Below are 15,957 nucleotides of genomic sequence, written 5' to 3' on the forward strand. Positions count from 1 at the left end.
TTCCGAATAAAACAAGAAGAAACTATAGCTCAATCGGACAAATAGTTACTGAGATAAAATTTCGTAAGTGAGGCACGTTGTCGCCGAAATAAGCAAAAATTGAAAAATTTGAAGGCCTGCCATTTCTAAAAAAATTTGAAATCGGCAAAATGATGACTTAAACCACCCCTAATTTCACATGGACTACAACATATTGCATTTAGAACAAAATCGACGATGGTGCCTGCAAAAAGTGATCGATTTGGCATGGAATGACCCGCCTGTAACATTGATCTATGAAAAATGTTTGTGCGCTCACCTGGAATAGCAATATCATCGACTGTCCAAACGTTTTAAAATTGTACACATCGTCCAGTCCGCTTTTGTCCTTGACGTGCATGAAGAAAGACATTCCGAAGATCGCGAAGATAAACATCACCAAAAATAGTAATAGGCAAATGTTGAAGAGGGCTGGTAACGACATCGCCAAGGCGAAGAGAAGTGTTCGAATACCCTTAGCACCTTTCACGAGACGGAGCACACGACCGACTTTCGCCACCCTTACTACACGAAGCAACGTTGGCGACACGAAATATTTCTCGATGATGTCGCTGAGTACCAGACCTGAAGAAAACACATGCACCATTAGTACAATAGCATCGTGACAGCTCTCAAATTATTTCGAATTCTATGATGGAGTTCAGAGAGGAAGTGAAACAGTGCTGTTTAGGTATTCAGGTGCTTTCTATGTTAATGGATGTTCATCTAATTCTCATGCAGTTCTGTCGAAAGAGGGTGGTTCTTGCAAGGGGATAGCTACGATTCTGGCAAGTCTAGAATCAGGTTCATTCATCGAATGAGAAATACTAAAAAAAAATTGATGCATTCTCAATTTCCTTAGAGTGTAAGCAAAACTGCACTAACGACTGTTCTATGTAGTTCGATCAATCTCTCTATGCAGATCTCGAAGGTTTGATGCATGATCTTTGCTGTCCGAGTCGAGGAGAAAAGAGTGAACGAACATGCATCATTGATCTAAGAACCGTTTCGTTTGCAACCTCTAATCTTTGTTCCCGAGACTCTGTGATAGGAGAGAGCATGCACTGATATTTCATACGAAGCTTGATTGAATGACCCGCGGTGCTGTATAAAGTACTCTACTGTAAGAGACTAAGTTCATTAGAATAATGCGGTGGTAAACCTTTGTAATACAGACCCGCTCTTACCGGATGTTCAGACTAACGATCGTCTTTACATCAATTAACATATGCGAATCGAGTCGAACACAACGTTACATCGCCAACACGAGACAGCGCGTTAAAATTGAATTTTTCTTTGACCAAATACTAGCGTTGTTATTGTAATTATTTTGGATTGAACTGGTCCCGGTTAATTGGATGGCTAACGTAACGTTGTATTGAACGATTCAGCAAGAAATTCGTAAGTGAATTGTTCGGGATAGGGGAACGTGGAGGGTAATGAGGACAAAGGGAATCAAATACAACATCAATGTAAGGCTACGTAACGTAATGACGCTGATCAGTCGTTTCGGCACACGTGAAATATCGAACCTGTCCGCTTTTATTTTTGGTTTGAAGAGTACAGACTGTAATTGCGTGCATAATGAGGAATAGATTGAAAATGCAAATGACATGCTCTCGATATCTGTTCCAAGCTTTTCTAATATCGCAGCGATGAGTGGAGAGATAGAGAAATAGGAGAGATACTCGTGTATTAATGCGGAAAAGCTAACAGGATTCATTTTTCGTCAACGTTAATCAATTTCACTTGGGCCATACGACTGAACTAGTCATTACATTACATTACCTAATATTGACAATATAACAACAACAAAATCAAAGAGGTTCCACGGCTCCTTGAAATAGTGGTAACGCAGCGCGAAGATCTTCATGAGACACTCGCTGGTGAATATCACAATGAATATCATGTTCAGATAGTCTAGAACGTCGCTGAAAGTCTGGGTCTGTTGGTAATGGTCCAATGTCATCGTTAACATGTTCAGTCCGATAAACAACATGATTATCATATCGAACTTTTTGTCCGTCACTATTTCAAACACTATCGCCTGCGGTCTCCACTGGAACAGAGAAAAAATATCACGGTTAATTCAATGATCCCTCATCTAACGGATCGGTTCGTGCGTTTTCTTTTTTTCTGCTTACTCTCGGCCGTGGAATAGCTTTGAGAGGCTTCTTGCTGCCCATTTTCTTCATGGCGTTGTAATATTTCTTCTGGTCTTCCGTCATGAACATCTCGAGGGATCCTCCGGCTTTCTTCTTCTGCTCGTTAAAGTTGTCGATGATAACTCCAATGAATAGATTAAGGGTAAAAAACGATCCGAATATAATGAAGAATACAAAATAGAAATACATGTAGATGTTCGTTTCACGGATTGGTTGTTTGTTGAGCTGCGAACGAACGAGAACAGACCGATGAGAAAAGTGTTGTAGCGGTGAAGAATGACTGAGCCTCGCATGACGATCGCTGATCAAAATCGGAGAACATTATTGCAAGTTGACTCTAGTCTGACCAAAGTCCAGTGCATTTGAATATGTATTCGATGAAAGTCATGCGAGGTTTGAACGCGACTCGTGTCGATCTCGCCTTACCTCTCTGGAATCGATAGCGTCGTTCATGATTTGAATCCATCCCTTGAACGTGGCCACTTGAAACAAGCACAGATACGCTTTCCCTACGTGGTCGAAGTTCATTGGAGAATTTTCCCAAGTGTAGTTCTCGGCTATACAGGCATTGCGATCGGGAATAATTTCGAAGCTCAACGTTGTTTTATTTGCGTCTACACACTGCAAAAATAGGAATCACGTTTTGTCAATGAATCCTTCCAATGAATCTTTATAGTCCGTCAATGAATGCTCATAAGAGGGGTGTAGAGGAAAATGGAAGGAACACAATTTTTAACTTTGGGACTTTGTTTGGACTAGTTAGGAGGTAAACATATTATACTAAAAGTCCCTACTCCTAGGAGATGAGCGAGGTGCAGGGAGGCACGTAGAAGGTTTTTCGGTTTTCCGCTTATATCTCGGAAACTATGCGTCCTAGCGATAAGACCCTTCTATACAAAATTAAAGCTGACAAAATGTGCCACAAGATTGATTGGATTCAGTTTTTCGCTATCTCGCATAGTTTCCGAGATATCCGCGCTCAAAGTTCACAAATTTTGCTGAAGCTAGTCAAGTAAGGCAAAAATTGCTTTTTCACAATTAGTCAACTTTGAGCGCGGATATCTCAGAAACTATGCGTCCTAGCGATAAGACCATTCTATACAAAAGTAAAGCTGATAAAATGTGCCATCTCATTCAGTTTTTCGCTATCTCGCATAGTTTCCGAGATATCCACGCTCAAAGTTCACTAATTGTGAAAAAGAAATTTTTGCCCCACGTTTTTTGTCTTATTTGACTAGCTAACTGTTCAGCACAATTAGTGCACTTTGAGCGCGGATATCTTGGAAACTATGCGAAACAGCGAAAACTGAATCCAATCAATCTTGCGGCACATTTTGTCAGCTTTAATTTTGTATAGAAGGGTCTTATCGCTAGGACGCATAGTTTCCGAGATATAAGCGGAAAATCGGAAAATGGGACCTTCTACGTGCCCCCTGCACCTCGCTCACCTCCTAGAAGTGGGGACTTTTAGTGTGTTTACCTCCGAACTAGTCCAAACAAAGACCCAAAGTTAAAAATTGTGTTCCTTCCATTTCCCTCTACAACTTTTCGTTGACTGGACTATTAAGTGAAAATTCAGATCCACGAAGCTTTTTACGAACCTTGTAGTATTTGCCGGCGAAAAGCTGCACACCCATAATGGCGAAGATCAGCCAGAAGATAAGACACACCAGTAACACGTTGAAAATGGATGGAATGGCTTGAACCAAGGCGTTGACGACTACCTGCGAGACGAGACGGATCGTTAGAACGTGCAGATGTTCTCCACCGGTGAAAATTCTGTTTCATATTTTTTTTTCTCTATGCGATTTTGGTATGCGTTTATATGCGGCTATATGCGTCTCTATGTGACTACGCTATATGTGTACGCATTATCGTATATGTGCAATGTAAATTTCAACTCCTTCTGTTTTCAGAGAAAAAATAAAAAGACAAAAAGAAGAAGATAAGATCGTCGGTCGAAGAAATTGGGAATATTGCGAAATCGATTGGAAAATATTCAAATTTCGTGAGCAATCGTTAGAGATTGTACACTGAATTCCCAGTTTCTCGCTGCGACGTCGACTTACGCAAGATCGAATCGGAACAAATAGAAAAACAGAACATCGTATCTCGAATTTCGTCGAACTGTTTAAACCGAGGTAAATTTCGTATACTCACTCATGGCAATTTCTTTTTTCAGTTTCTGATAATCATAGTTCGAGTGACTGATGTGCGAGTACGCACGCCGAAAAAAGGAAAATAATCGATGTTATTCGAACAACTCGGAGAACTGACGAGTTCCTTTTGACGATTGAATTTTCGACGGAAAAAAAATGAAAAGAAGGAAACCAAGAAGAGAAATATACAGAGAAGTTAAGAAGGAACAAAATTGTACAAAGTTTGCTTGATCGTTGATCGATGTGACGTGTTACAGAATAATATTGCATCACGGGGCACGGGGCACGAGGCATGCAAAAGTCTGTACAGAAAACGAAAGAAACGATAATATATTGTAAAAGAAAAAAAGTTTAGCAGGAAACGGCACCACATCAAGCGAACATCGAAACAAAATGCAAAGGTGAGGCGGCGGCCATGGCAGCTCCGATAAGAATAACATACTCATGCAGAAAATGAAAGTACCAAAAGAAACCATTCTACATAAGTACATCGACAATTTGCTGAAAGTCAGTAGCTTCGAACTATTATAAAGACAGGATGAGATAGTGTCAGGGTGTGGGCATGACAGTAACGCTACGCCCAGTATCTCAGCGACCTTGTAATTACAGTAATGTAGAATCAATTTTAAGTCTGTAATGAGACACAAACTGTTAATTAACCCATCGCGGGGCTGTAACAAATGACAAGTTACTAAAATGTATGTAGGTACGTGTGTTGATATGTATCTAGCTGTATCTAGAGTAAAAGGCACGTTATCCAGAGATTTAGGTAGTATCTAAGTACTACTTATCCATAAGTTTGGGGTCACGCGTTCGTTTACTATTTTTCAGCATGTAAGAATTCTTCACACGGTCAACACTGAGAAGTAATCATTTTGTAACATCCAATCATCTTTTTCGCTGAATTGTTAGACCTTTCAACCGGGGCTGGCGAATCGGCTCGTTGCTCGTTTCGCGAAACAAATACAATTTTGTTGTATAGTAGAACCTCGCTCGTTGCAACCTTGTTACCCTTTCTCTGGCAAATATTTCTAATCGAAAAGTCACCCGGTTGAAAGGCTTTCAGATACACAAAAATATCTAAAGACGTTTAAAATAAACTAGGGTAAATGTGCCTTGTTCAGCCCTTACCCAATAGTCAGCCTTCCTGAAAACAAATGGCTGAACAATAAATATCTATTAACAAATGATTATACACTTCCAATGTGCAGTCCCCATATCATGTCCCCATATTATATGTATAAACATTTAGAAAACAGCACATTAATAATAACAACGCTTAAAACGGCTGACTACTGGCTTTAAATGGCTGACTACTAGAACAATCGCTCTGCAACACTACTTTCATAAAATGATAAAAGTCTGTATATGTATAGTAAGTTGGATTTTCGAAACGCACGTTCATGGAATGGGGGGACTCGATTCGCTAGAAATTTCACAATGTTTTTAGCAAGAACAGAAACGAATCCAACGATCGTTGTTGTCATTTTATCGAGTGAAAGGCATGGGAACGAAAAAAGTTTCGGTTTCGAATCTTGTGAATATATAATACTACGCTAAAAGGGCACTATGATTCTAATGGCAGGCGGTGACCTCGAACTTACGGACAACAGTGTACGTGTATCCTCTAAAGTGCATATTTCGCAAAAATTGTTCGCGAAGAACAAGTCTACGTGCCGATCAAACATTCGCAGTTTTAAGCTCAAGTGCATTCGCGATTTTCCTACGCATGTTCACGTGCAAAAGGAGATTCTGCCGAGTCTCTGACACCGCGAGGCCGAAGAATTATACTTTTCCCGAGTTTCTGATCACTGCTGTGTGAATTTTCGTTTGCAACAATGTTCGTTTGTTTCTGGTCGAACAAGATTACTCTTCTTTGCTTCTTGTTTATCTTTGAATACATGAAAAGATAGTCTCGCGACGAAGAGAAAAAATGCGTGATCAACTGTCACAGGTTCCTATCGGCCTCTTTGTCGAGTCTCGCGACGGAAAATAGAAAAACGGTTCCGCCGTTGGTCGACGGCACCGATACAGTCTAAACTGAAAACATATGAACGAACCGAAGATCGTCGACAAAGTTGGACGTCTACGTATTTAATTATACTGTTCGAAAGTTCGACGCTACGGAAACATATCACGCGGTTCTTCGATACGCGAGTGACTGCGTGTACATACAGTAATTACATCGTAGTATTCGCGATACGTGCACGCGCCATTCAACACGTCGACTACCACGTCATTGATCAACACTCTTGAAGCTTGATTCACCGAATTACAAAGTTCCAATGAAGAAACACAAATCTTCATCGGCATTTGATCCAGGGATGTGCGGGTACCCGAGCCTCGGGTCGGATCAAAAATCAAACAGTTCAAATGCAAAATTCGATTGGAAGATTATGAAAAAGCGCCTCGAATTAGTGGAGTAAACGCGACTCGATCCGAACCCGAAGTTTCGGGCATCCGCACATACCTAATAAATACGATTAGCCTAGAGGCAGTCGCAAGTGTTAACAATGGCGTCCGAGTAAAGCTTTTTGCGCGTGTCCGAGACACCCGGTTGACAAGAAACGCCATCAATTTCGAGAGAACGAGACGACAAAAAAAAAAGGTTCGATAATTTGAAATAACGTCACACGTCTAATGCCCAACTCTGGCTGTCGATTCGTCCAAACAGACTCCTATTCTAAAAGTAATAACTGATCCGGATGGGATACATGGAGTAATCGGCAAGGTCCGCTGAGACTGTGGGCTACATACCCGCATTCCCTGCATTCTAGACATCGCCCTGAGTGGCCTTAGGGCCCTTAGGGTCCTCATTGTTTTGAAGGCTTGGATCCCGCCAGCGCCACAGAGCGACGCTACGAAGTTAATGAGTGACACCTGCGAGCGAGAAACGAGAGCGAATCACAGCAACAGGTAGACAGGCTACATATAAGACAAAAAAAATAAAGAAAAAGAAAAACCATTTTTCATCGTTTCCAAACTCTGGAGTTGCGAGAGAACTTGGGGTGTGGGCACGGGGAGGGGTAGAAGAATAGGTGACAGAGAAAATGAAGAGAGAGAGAGAGAGAGAGAGAGAGAGAGAGAAACAAAGAAAAGAGAAGAGAAGAGAAAATGGAAGCAGAGGAGGGTAGAAAGAGAGTAAGAGAGAGAGAGAGAGAGAGCGAAAGAGATAGAAATAGAGAAGAGAAAGAGAACGTAGATATGTCACTTCGTTTTGATCTCGTGTTCGATGGATTCGAGGATTCTCATATCGAAGCGGCATTTATCACACACAGGCGGCCGTCCTATCTGTGGAGAGCTTAGATTTCCATTTATATAGTGTATATACACGTTCGTAGATACGGTACAACAAATATCCAGAGCAGGGGGTTGAAGACACAGATAGAAACCAGGTAATGGCACACGTAGCGGTTAACAATGAACAGAGATGTACAGTTGGAGAAAGAACCACTCGTGCACAACCTTCGCTTTTCCGATAGACCTCACTATTCCTGACACGTCTGTTCGGCTATGAATTATTTATTAGAATGAAATAGATTTTGTCCAATTGTAATTTAGAATTAGCAGTGCACGAATAGTTCTTTCTCCGACTGTTCCTGACTGGACGCTCGTTTGCGTATAATTATGCTCGTCCAACACCCAAGCATGTAATACTTTTACAATAAATCCGAATACAATCTAAACAGACTTATTTCATTTTCAACTTGACCGAATCCCCGAACGAGAAAGAAATTAATCATTTTTCGTTAACAAATCCACTATCTTTTTCTACTGAGCGTCTAATGTCGACGATATTGTTTGACAAAAACCGGCAGAATGTTTGTTCGTCAAAATACACCGACATTCGTTAAAGTATACTTTTTTCGAGACTGACCTAACGGTACCGAATCAATGGTTCATGTACACTGACATTTGGTTACACGCGTTGATCGATTATTTGAAATTGTTCCCTTTTCCGAATTATACGCACACGCGCGTGTACAGTCCACAAGGCAGAGAGCTGTACGGCTTGACAAGAATCATTATCAATTACGAGCATGATAGTCGGCTTCGTCCTGAAACAGATGAAAATGTTCGTCATACTCGCGATCGCGACGCACGATTCTCATTCAAATTTCATTTCTCAAATTCTCCGATGGAACACGACACTTGTAGTAGGATCTCGTCACAACGTCACACGGCTCGATAACATTATACCAATAATACGAATAATTTGATCCTCCCCACCAAACTCCTGTGGAGTATAGGAGGGGGTTCCCATTCTGTGCGTTAATCGAAAACGAAACGTTCAGGACAACCTAGTACGAACATCTCGAAAGAAGAATCAGCAGTACAATTTTTACAGGGCTGCGATCGGTTCGCGCGAATCAGTTTATTATATATATAATTATTGTAAAAATGTTTTTCGAGAAATGCGACCGTGCGTTGCGACGCGAACAACCAAGATCCTGGTAAACATTTTACAATGTATACGCGTAGACGTACGTAGTACACACAAGGAAGATCAGTAACATTACACACAAAGCATTTTATGTATATATATATATGTATACAATGTAAATATATATATAGTACGTGATATACAATATATATATATATAGATACAGTATACGTTGCACAACGATCACTGTGCCAAAAAAGACTGTTAGGAGAGGCGTACATAGACAATAGCTAGTACGACAAAAATTCCAAGATATCAGTGCAGACATCGAGTAGAAACGCCAGTGTATCTCTGCACACTGGAAAGCATAGAACAGGCTACAATCACTGTAGCGATCTTTCACTTTCGTCATATTTCCTCGGTTTTTGTTTTATGTCCCTTTTCATACACATTGCACTTTGTTCCTTTTTACAGATCGACTGTTAACAGAACCTGGCGGCTAATGTGACGGATCGTCCAGTAAACATACTTTCAATCGACAGCGATTTTTACTCATGAAATGTTGCTCTTTATCCCCTATAAGAAAATCATCGACTCTCTGTGGCCAGTCTTTCTGAATGCAAATAAAAAAACATTTAAAGAAAGTCGGCAATACTCGGTCGCATTATTTTCGACTCGATAAAATGATTAAAACAAGAAATAAATGTGTAACCCATGTTCATTGCAATTCTAATGGTACATACATATGTATAAATAACATTTCATGAGCACCGGGAATTTCGAATTTCCGAGATCGAGTTTGGTAGACTCGCATGACCGGATAGACGGTCGTCACATCGCCGGATCAGGCTGACGGTATATTCTTTGTTTTGTTTTTAGTTCTCCTCGACCAATGTGACTTACTCTCATGCCCTCCCATCGTGATACTGCTCGTAAAGGCCTCAAGGCCCTCAGTGTTCGCATGGAACGGAAGGCCGGGATGTCGGCAGCGCCGGCCCAGATTGCGCCCAAGTTGATCAGTGACAGCTATTATCATTAAATATTGATCAGATGGAAGATGTTTTTCACGATAGTTAGAGTTAACGGGTAGACGAGTCTATCAGAGAACTCCGCTGGAAGTTTCCATGCTGCGCTCCCGCTTTGCAGGCAGATATTCGGGTAATTAGAAGGAGAATGGGGCACAAGATGGCGGACGTCTTGCGTTAAAGAGTTCAGATAGGACAAGTCGGTTTCTTTCTAAGACAGTTGTGCGGCAAGCTTGCAATACTCCTCTCGCCGTCACTCGACCAAACCCTATTCTCAAATCTGAATTCTCTTTCGAACCGATCGGATTATTCTTTTTTTTTATATGTCTTTCGAGACACTCTCGAGAGGAGCAGATTGCAAGCTTGTTCCGAGGAGAGAAAACGAAGGTGCGGCTGTGTAAACCAAATATCATTTAGTCACATTAGAAATATTCATTAAATAATCTACAGGTTTGTCATGTGCGCAATCGCTTGCCTCGTCTATTGAATTCGAAGTCGTTCATGTTAGCTGAATATAGTTTCGTACAAGATATTACCCACATTTCGACTAGACAACTAGGAGATGCTACGGAATAGTTTTTTCGGGCAAATCGAACTCACCATGACAATGACGAAATCAAGCCAGCACCAAGCGTTCGTGAAGTACTTTTTGAAGCCGAGAGCCAACCATTTAATTAACATTTCGAGGAAGAAAATCACAGTGAAGATTCGGTCCATGTAATATAAGATGTCTTGCAGAATGGGTCGTGATTGAAGATGCACATCTTCCAAGGCCTGGCGACACACCGTGATCATGTAGTTATGGGTTAACCATCGAATAATGTACGATTGAACACTTTGAGCCGGACAACGTACGGTATAGTTCTTTTTAAACATTGGTTTCATCGTGCATGTATAATAATAGTCCGTGTCAGGCTCACAGTGGAAAGGAACGGTGAAGAAGACAACGTATACTCACGAGAGCCATACTACTCAAAAGAATCATCAAAATGACGGCAGTCTCAAAATACTTGTTCTCAATTAGTTGGAAGGTCTTCAGTCTCAAGTTCGCCCAACCCTGCCAGAACGGTGCGTCATCGTCGCCGGCCAAAAACGGAAACCTTTTGTAACAATTGTCCGGGCAACAATCAGCTGGATAATCGGGTTCGATCGGGTCCTCGTCCGCCTGGATGATGGCGTCGTCCAAAACACCCTCTTCGTCTCCCTCTTTCCCAAGGTCTTCTAGTAAAACGTAACGCAATCTCCGGTATCATTTCTATTCTATAAACATCTGCATCTGACTATCACAAGGTGGCTGAAAAGTTCCCGGAATTTTTTCGGATTCGAAACGAATGAATCCACACACTTGACCGAATAATAAGTTTTATTAATTCATTAAGAATGAAATGAACCAAAAACATTTACAACAAATATGTTATCATCCGTGAAAAGAACCTTCTTCAGGCGATCACCAGCGACCATCGTCGGGAATTTTAGAAAGCGGGTCCGTAAATGTATCGAATCAAAAGGAGGCAATTTCGAACATTTGTTGTAAATGTTTTTGGTTCATTTCATTGTTAATGAATTAATAAAACTTATTATTCGATCAAGTGTGTGGATTCATTTGTTTGTGCGTTATGTTTATGCTTTAAAAAATTCCGGGAACTTTTCATCCACCCTGTATAGGCGAAAAACATCAAGTACCATCGTCCTGCTCGAGATCCTCTTTGCTAGCGTCCTTCTTCTCTTCGCCATCGAACGAATCCAGGCTGCTCTTGTGACTTTCGTCCTTGAACGCCATGTTCTTGTGGCTGCCGTACGACTTGATACTATTTCGCGTACCGAAAAGAATTGTTTTTCAAATATTTCGATCTGTATCCTGTTAGCCGCTGGCTAAAAGTTCTGTACTCTTGTGTCAGTAAATATGTATACAGTCTTTTTAAACAGTTTCTGTATACGAAAATTTACTGTCACATAAACAATATATAAATATGCAGTCTTTTGAAAGATTTTTCAAATTTTATTTTACAGTTCTGAAAATAATAGAATGATGATCGGCGAGCGACTGACCTGATCGTGTCATCCTCGTTCTGATTAATGTAATCGTGGTCCAGCCTGTAGTCACGATGGTTTATCGAGTTGCCTATGATCTTGCTGTTGTTCATGCACAGTCTGCCGCTCAACTTGTTCTCTACATCTCCTTCGAGAAAATCAAAATTCATTCCATTTAAATCATCGGCGTGGATATTTAAGGGGGGAGTCGATCGTAGCAATTTTTCTAGAAGAAACTACGAAGTGATTCCTTTCGAAATTTTTCGGACAATTCGTCTGACGCTCGAGCAACACGCGATCGATTATTTTCTCGCTGTTTGGCTCCCCCCTTAAAGCAGTAACGATGATTTCGAAGCACGATGAAATGTGGACTTTGCTTTGAAAAAAAAGAAAAACAATATGGATGGCACCGATGATATTTAGCTGCATTCATCGACACGCTTACCGTGAATAGTGAATTCCATTCCATCTCCGATCGCAACTTCGAGTTGGTTTAGCTCCTTGGCACTCTTTTTATCTAGGTCCCCGTCGCGATCAATTCCATCTGCACAGTCATATAAAATCTCTAACCCGCCCTTATCAGGACCATTTTCTCAAAAATATATCCGAGTACGGTTAAGTGACCGATAATCTTGCTTGTCTGTTAAGTTTTCTCATCGAAAGTATATCGAGAAAGAAAATAATAAAGCTGTAGAAGCTAGAGAAAGACGTTCTTCCCGTCTTCGATCGAATTCTCATCTAGTCGGTGTGTAATCATGCAATATCTCTTTCGCTCTTTTTTTCTCTCTCTCTCTCTAATTTTGTTTGCCGCGACACGCGAATCTCGTTCGTCGTAAATCAAAACAAAGGTGACTAACCGAGCGTGGTGCATAATGGATTGCGTTTTCTTCCGACTGTCATTCGGATGTGCAAATTGGACGCTATTGCAACGAACATTTAGACGACATTAATTAACAAACACGATGGAAACCATGATTGTTTAACCCTCAAATGGTATGCCTATTCCTCGGTAAGAATTTACCGAGATACTTCAAACAGTAGCCGATTTTTAATGAAAGAGCAATTTCAAGAAAAGTACGTATTCCTTGATAAAAGAAAAAATAATACAAATACAAAATATGAAACATACTACTCGTAAGTTTTTTGTCGAATAAATCTTCCTTAGTTGGTCTAAAGCCATTTCTCTCTCTTCTGGGGTCGCGATAGAGCCCAAGGTACCATTCGAGGGTTAAATGAAATTGCAAGAAGTGGTTCCGGTTGGTAATCGCAAACAATTCGCGATTTTCACTTATAAAAAGTGGAAAAAGCAAAATCAGCGAAACGGTGAATTTAGTTTGAATTTCACGTTTGAATTCTTCATGTTTGAACACGCAAATCCACATGTACGACGCGCCAATCTACATAGAATTCGAACGACCGACAATATTATTCGAAACGATCATATCCTTCAACGTCGAAAATAATAGATAAAGCAACGTATAACTGCCAGGCTAATCAGCGAAGCAAAATTTAATCCTCGTCTCTCTCTCTCTCTTTCTCTCACTCTCACTCTCTCTTTCTCTCTGTCTCTTTCTCTCTCGCGTAGTCGCCGTTGATCATCATAATAGCAGATCGTTATCCAGTGAACGAAGATAAATAGCAAACCGATCAAAAAGTTTGCGTAAAAAATCGAACATGCCAGTCAACGTACTAGATCGCTAAATGAACAAAAAAAAAGAAGAAATAAAAAAGAGTATATTTATAATATGTATACTAAATCGAGCAAGTACTGAAGGTACATCGTTAAACTGAATCTAAAAGCGAACTCTTTTTCGTGTAGATCTTATCGAACGCTGTATCATCTGTGTCGCGAGAAAGAATTGTTCGATCGTCGACTGGCACCGAAATCAAAAACTGAACGGAAAAAGAAATCGGTAACAGAACGTATATAGAGAAAACAGTTCGAAAAAGTAGTGAAAAGCAGAACTGAAAACAGTGCCACGAACTACACAGCGCACACAGCAAGCGATCTGATTGGATATAAACCTTCTTTCCAACTGTTGGACGGTCCCTCACCTGGCGCCTGATCGGATATCTGATTGGTGAATTTGGCTCGCATCATTTTAGTCAGAAATAGCACGTTTCGCTTGATCCAATCAACGAAACGTGATATTCGTTTGATCGCCTCTGCGATCTTGTTCGTTTCGTTGTCCGCGGTCGGCGCCGAAAGATTCGACGAGCCGAAGTTGCTCAGCAACAAGGCCAAGAAGAGATTCAGCACCTATTTCGTCACAGACACAACGCAAACATTCCTTCGTAATTCCCGTGTCAATGCTGCCACACGGCTGATTCGTTCAATACACTTGGTATACATAATTGGTATAATAAGGACGGTAAAGAAGGCTGTTTCAGGATCGCTCGGGACGGTTCGGGGATTCATCTTTTTTTTTTGTCTTTTTTTCGTTGGCTGTGGAGTGGCTGTGTTGTTGTCAACTGTTGTATGACATTGTGAACATTTCTATGATTTCCCAAAGTCATTCTTTACCTTGCGCTACACTCATTCTACACAGGATGTTCATCCTAAATCGTACGGCCTCGTACAGACTAGAATATTTCGACGAACAGCGCCGCGAACCGCGCATTTCGACGAACGGCGATCGGAACGGATTTGTGCTATTTCCAGATTTTCTTGCGAACAACTATGGGAGCTGCAGCGGCTTATACTACACAAAGAAATACAGAAAATGTTGGCAGTTTATTGAGCTAATTAAAGTTTCAAAGTGAAATGTTTAGGTCTGTACGAAGCATTAAAGACAATATATTTCGATCACGTCGAAATGTTCGTCGAAATGCGCGGTTCGCGGCGCTGTTCGTCGAAATGTTCTAATCTGTGCGAGGCCTATGAAAAAATTCTTTGATGACAGAGGCTGTGAATCGATAAAATGAAGCAGGACTTGAAAAGTGGGAATAATGAATGCGCAACCCCAAAGTTATAATAGAGGGTTGAATGAGTGCAGCTTGACATACACCTTCATTAATGTTTCATAGGTTGAATGAAGTGTGAGCGTTTCAATGAGGTCGCACTTTTAAACGTACTCGCGTAATCATTTTAGTAGCTTCAACATCATTGGAATGAACATCCTGCGAGGATGCAGATTTTCGAATCGATGAATGTAACGTGTATGTTGCTGTGCTGAGTAAAGAAACCTTGGTAAACATAGGTCGACAAGTCAACCGTTTCTGAGATATACAGGGTGATCCCGAAAATGTTGCACTTCGTTCATGTACACTCTTTCCGTGACCCTCTTTCCATGAGCCTCTATAAAATATCGAAAGGTTTGTTTGGAACACCCTGTATAGCCGCAGAATGTGCGAAATCTTGGTCCTTTTTTTAAAGGTTTGAAACTTCGAAATTGCGTATAGACATTTGCGATCGACGTGTGTGCTTTGATCGATGATTGGTTTTGTTCTTTGATGTTTGTGTGGCCGGGTGAGTGTGTATAACATTAATCTGTTGACGTTTATCCTACGGTTTTGGAGGAAATCTGAATAGAATTAATAAATATACCGTAGTCTATTACTTGATTCCCTGCTTGCGTATACTTACAACCAAATTACCGATGACGACCGTAGCCAGGAAGAATGGTATGCAAGAGACATCGCCCACAAGCATGCAGTCCCACATGGACTCGATCCATTCTCCGCACAACACGCGAAAAACGATCATGAAAGAGTGCATGAAATCGGTGAAATTCCATCTCGGTAGATCGCCGTCCGGGAATCGATCCACGTTGTCCGTGTAATTCTTGCCGAACAGTTGCATACCCATCACGGCGAATATGAAAATGATGATGCACAACACGAACGTCAGATTACCCAACGCACCCACCGTTCTGCCCATGATGGAGATTAGCAGATTCAACGTAGGCCACGATTTCGCTAGTTTGAACACTCTTAGCTGCGGAAGAATTATTCTTAGTAAATGGACACGACGGCAGCAACATCGTTTTTTTTTTTAAATATATACGCTACTACGATATAATCGCTCGACAGCGAATCGTTTAACTCTGCCACGGTCAGCCGTACGCAAACGCCCGAATAATACCTTAGATTTTGCTGACTGGGATACTTTAATGGATCGTACTTTACCATTTCCAGATTCGGAATTTGATTCGTTACTTTCAAAGGTTCTAGTT

General features: G+C 41.0%; 1 protein-coding gene across 31 annotated transcripts in view; it reads right to left on the minus strand.

The window, feature by feature from the left end:
* The window catches only part of Para (sodium voltage-gated channel paralytic), a 66,762-nt gene that overhangs the window by 6,850 nt on the left and 43,955 nt on the right, over positions 1-15,957 (minus strand). For 12 of the 31 annotated variants that reach the window (XM_076427523.1, XM_076427526.1, XM_076427521.1 and 9 more), the window contains 13 exons: positions 15,369-15,719; positions 13,808-14,042; positions 12,228-12,326; positions 11,801-11,930; positions 11,435-11,559; positions 10,710-10,972; positions 10,352-10,525; positions 7,100-7,222; positions 3,785-3,907; positions 2,610-2,804; positions 2,163-2,408; positions 1,807-2,077; positions 299-603 (listed from right to left, as the gene is read on the minus strand). In XM_076427523.1, the coding sequence (XP_076283638.1) occupies positions 299-603; positions 1,807-2,077; positions 2,163-2,408; positions 2,610-2,804; positions 3,785-3,907; positions 7,100-7,222; positions 10,352-10,525; positions 10,710-10,972; positions 11,435-11,559; positions 11,801-11,930; positions 12,228-12,326; positions 13,808-14,042; positions 15,369-15,719 (2,640 nt within the window). Of the gene's footprint in view, positions 1-298; positions 604-1,806; positions 2,078-2,162; positions 2,409-2,609; positions 2,805-3,784; positions 3,908-7,099; positions 7,223-9,629; positions 9,753-10,351; positions 10,526-10,709; positions 10,973-11,434; positions 11,560-11,800; positions 11,931-12,227; positions 12,327-13,807; positions 14,043-15,368; positions 15,720-15,957 lie in introns of all 31 variants that reach the window. The other 19 variants (XM_076427533.1, XM_076427531.1, XM_076427527.1 and 16 more) reach the window with 6 other exon arrangements.

This window comes from Lasioglossum baleicum, chromosome 7 (assembly GCF_051020765.1).
Source record: "Lasioglossum baleicum chromosome 7, iyLasBale1, whole genome shotgun sequence".
Taxonomy (NCBI): Eukaryota; Metazoa; Arthropoda; class Insecta; order Hymenoptera; family Halictidae; genus Lasioglossum; species Lasioglossum baleicum.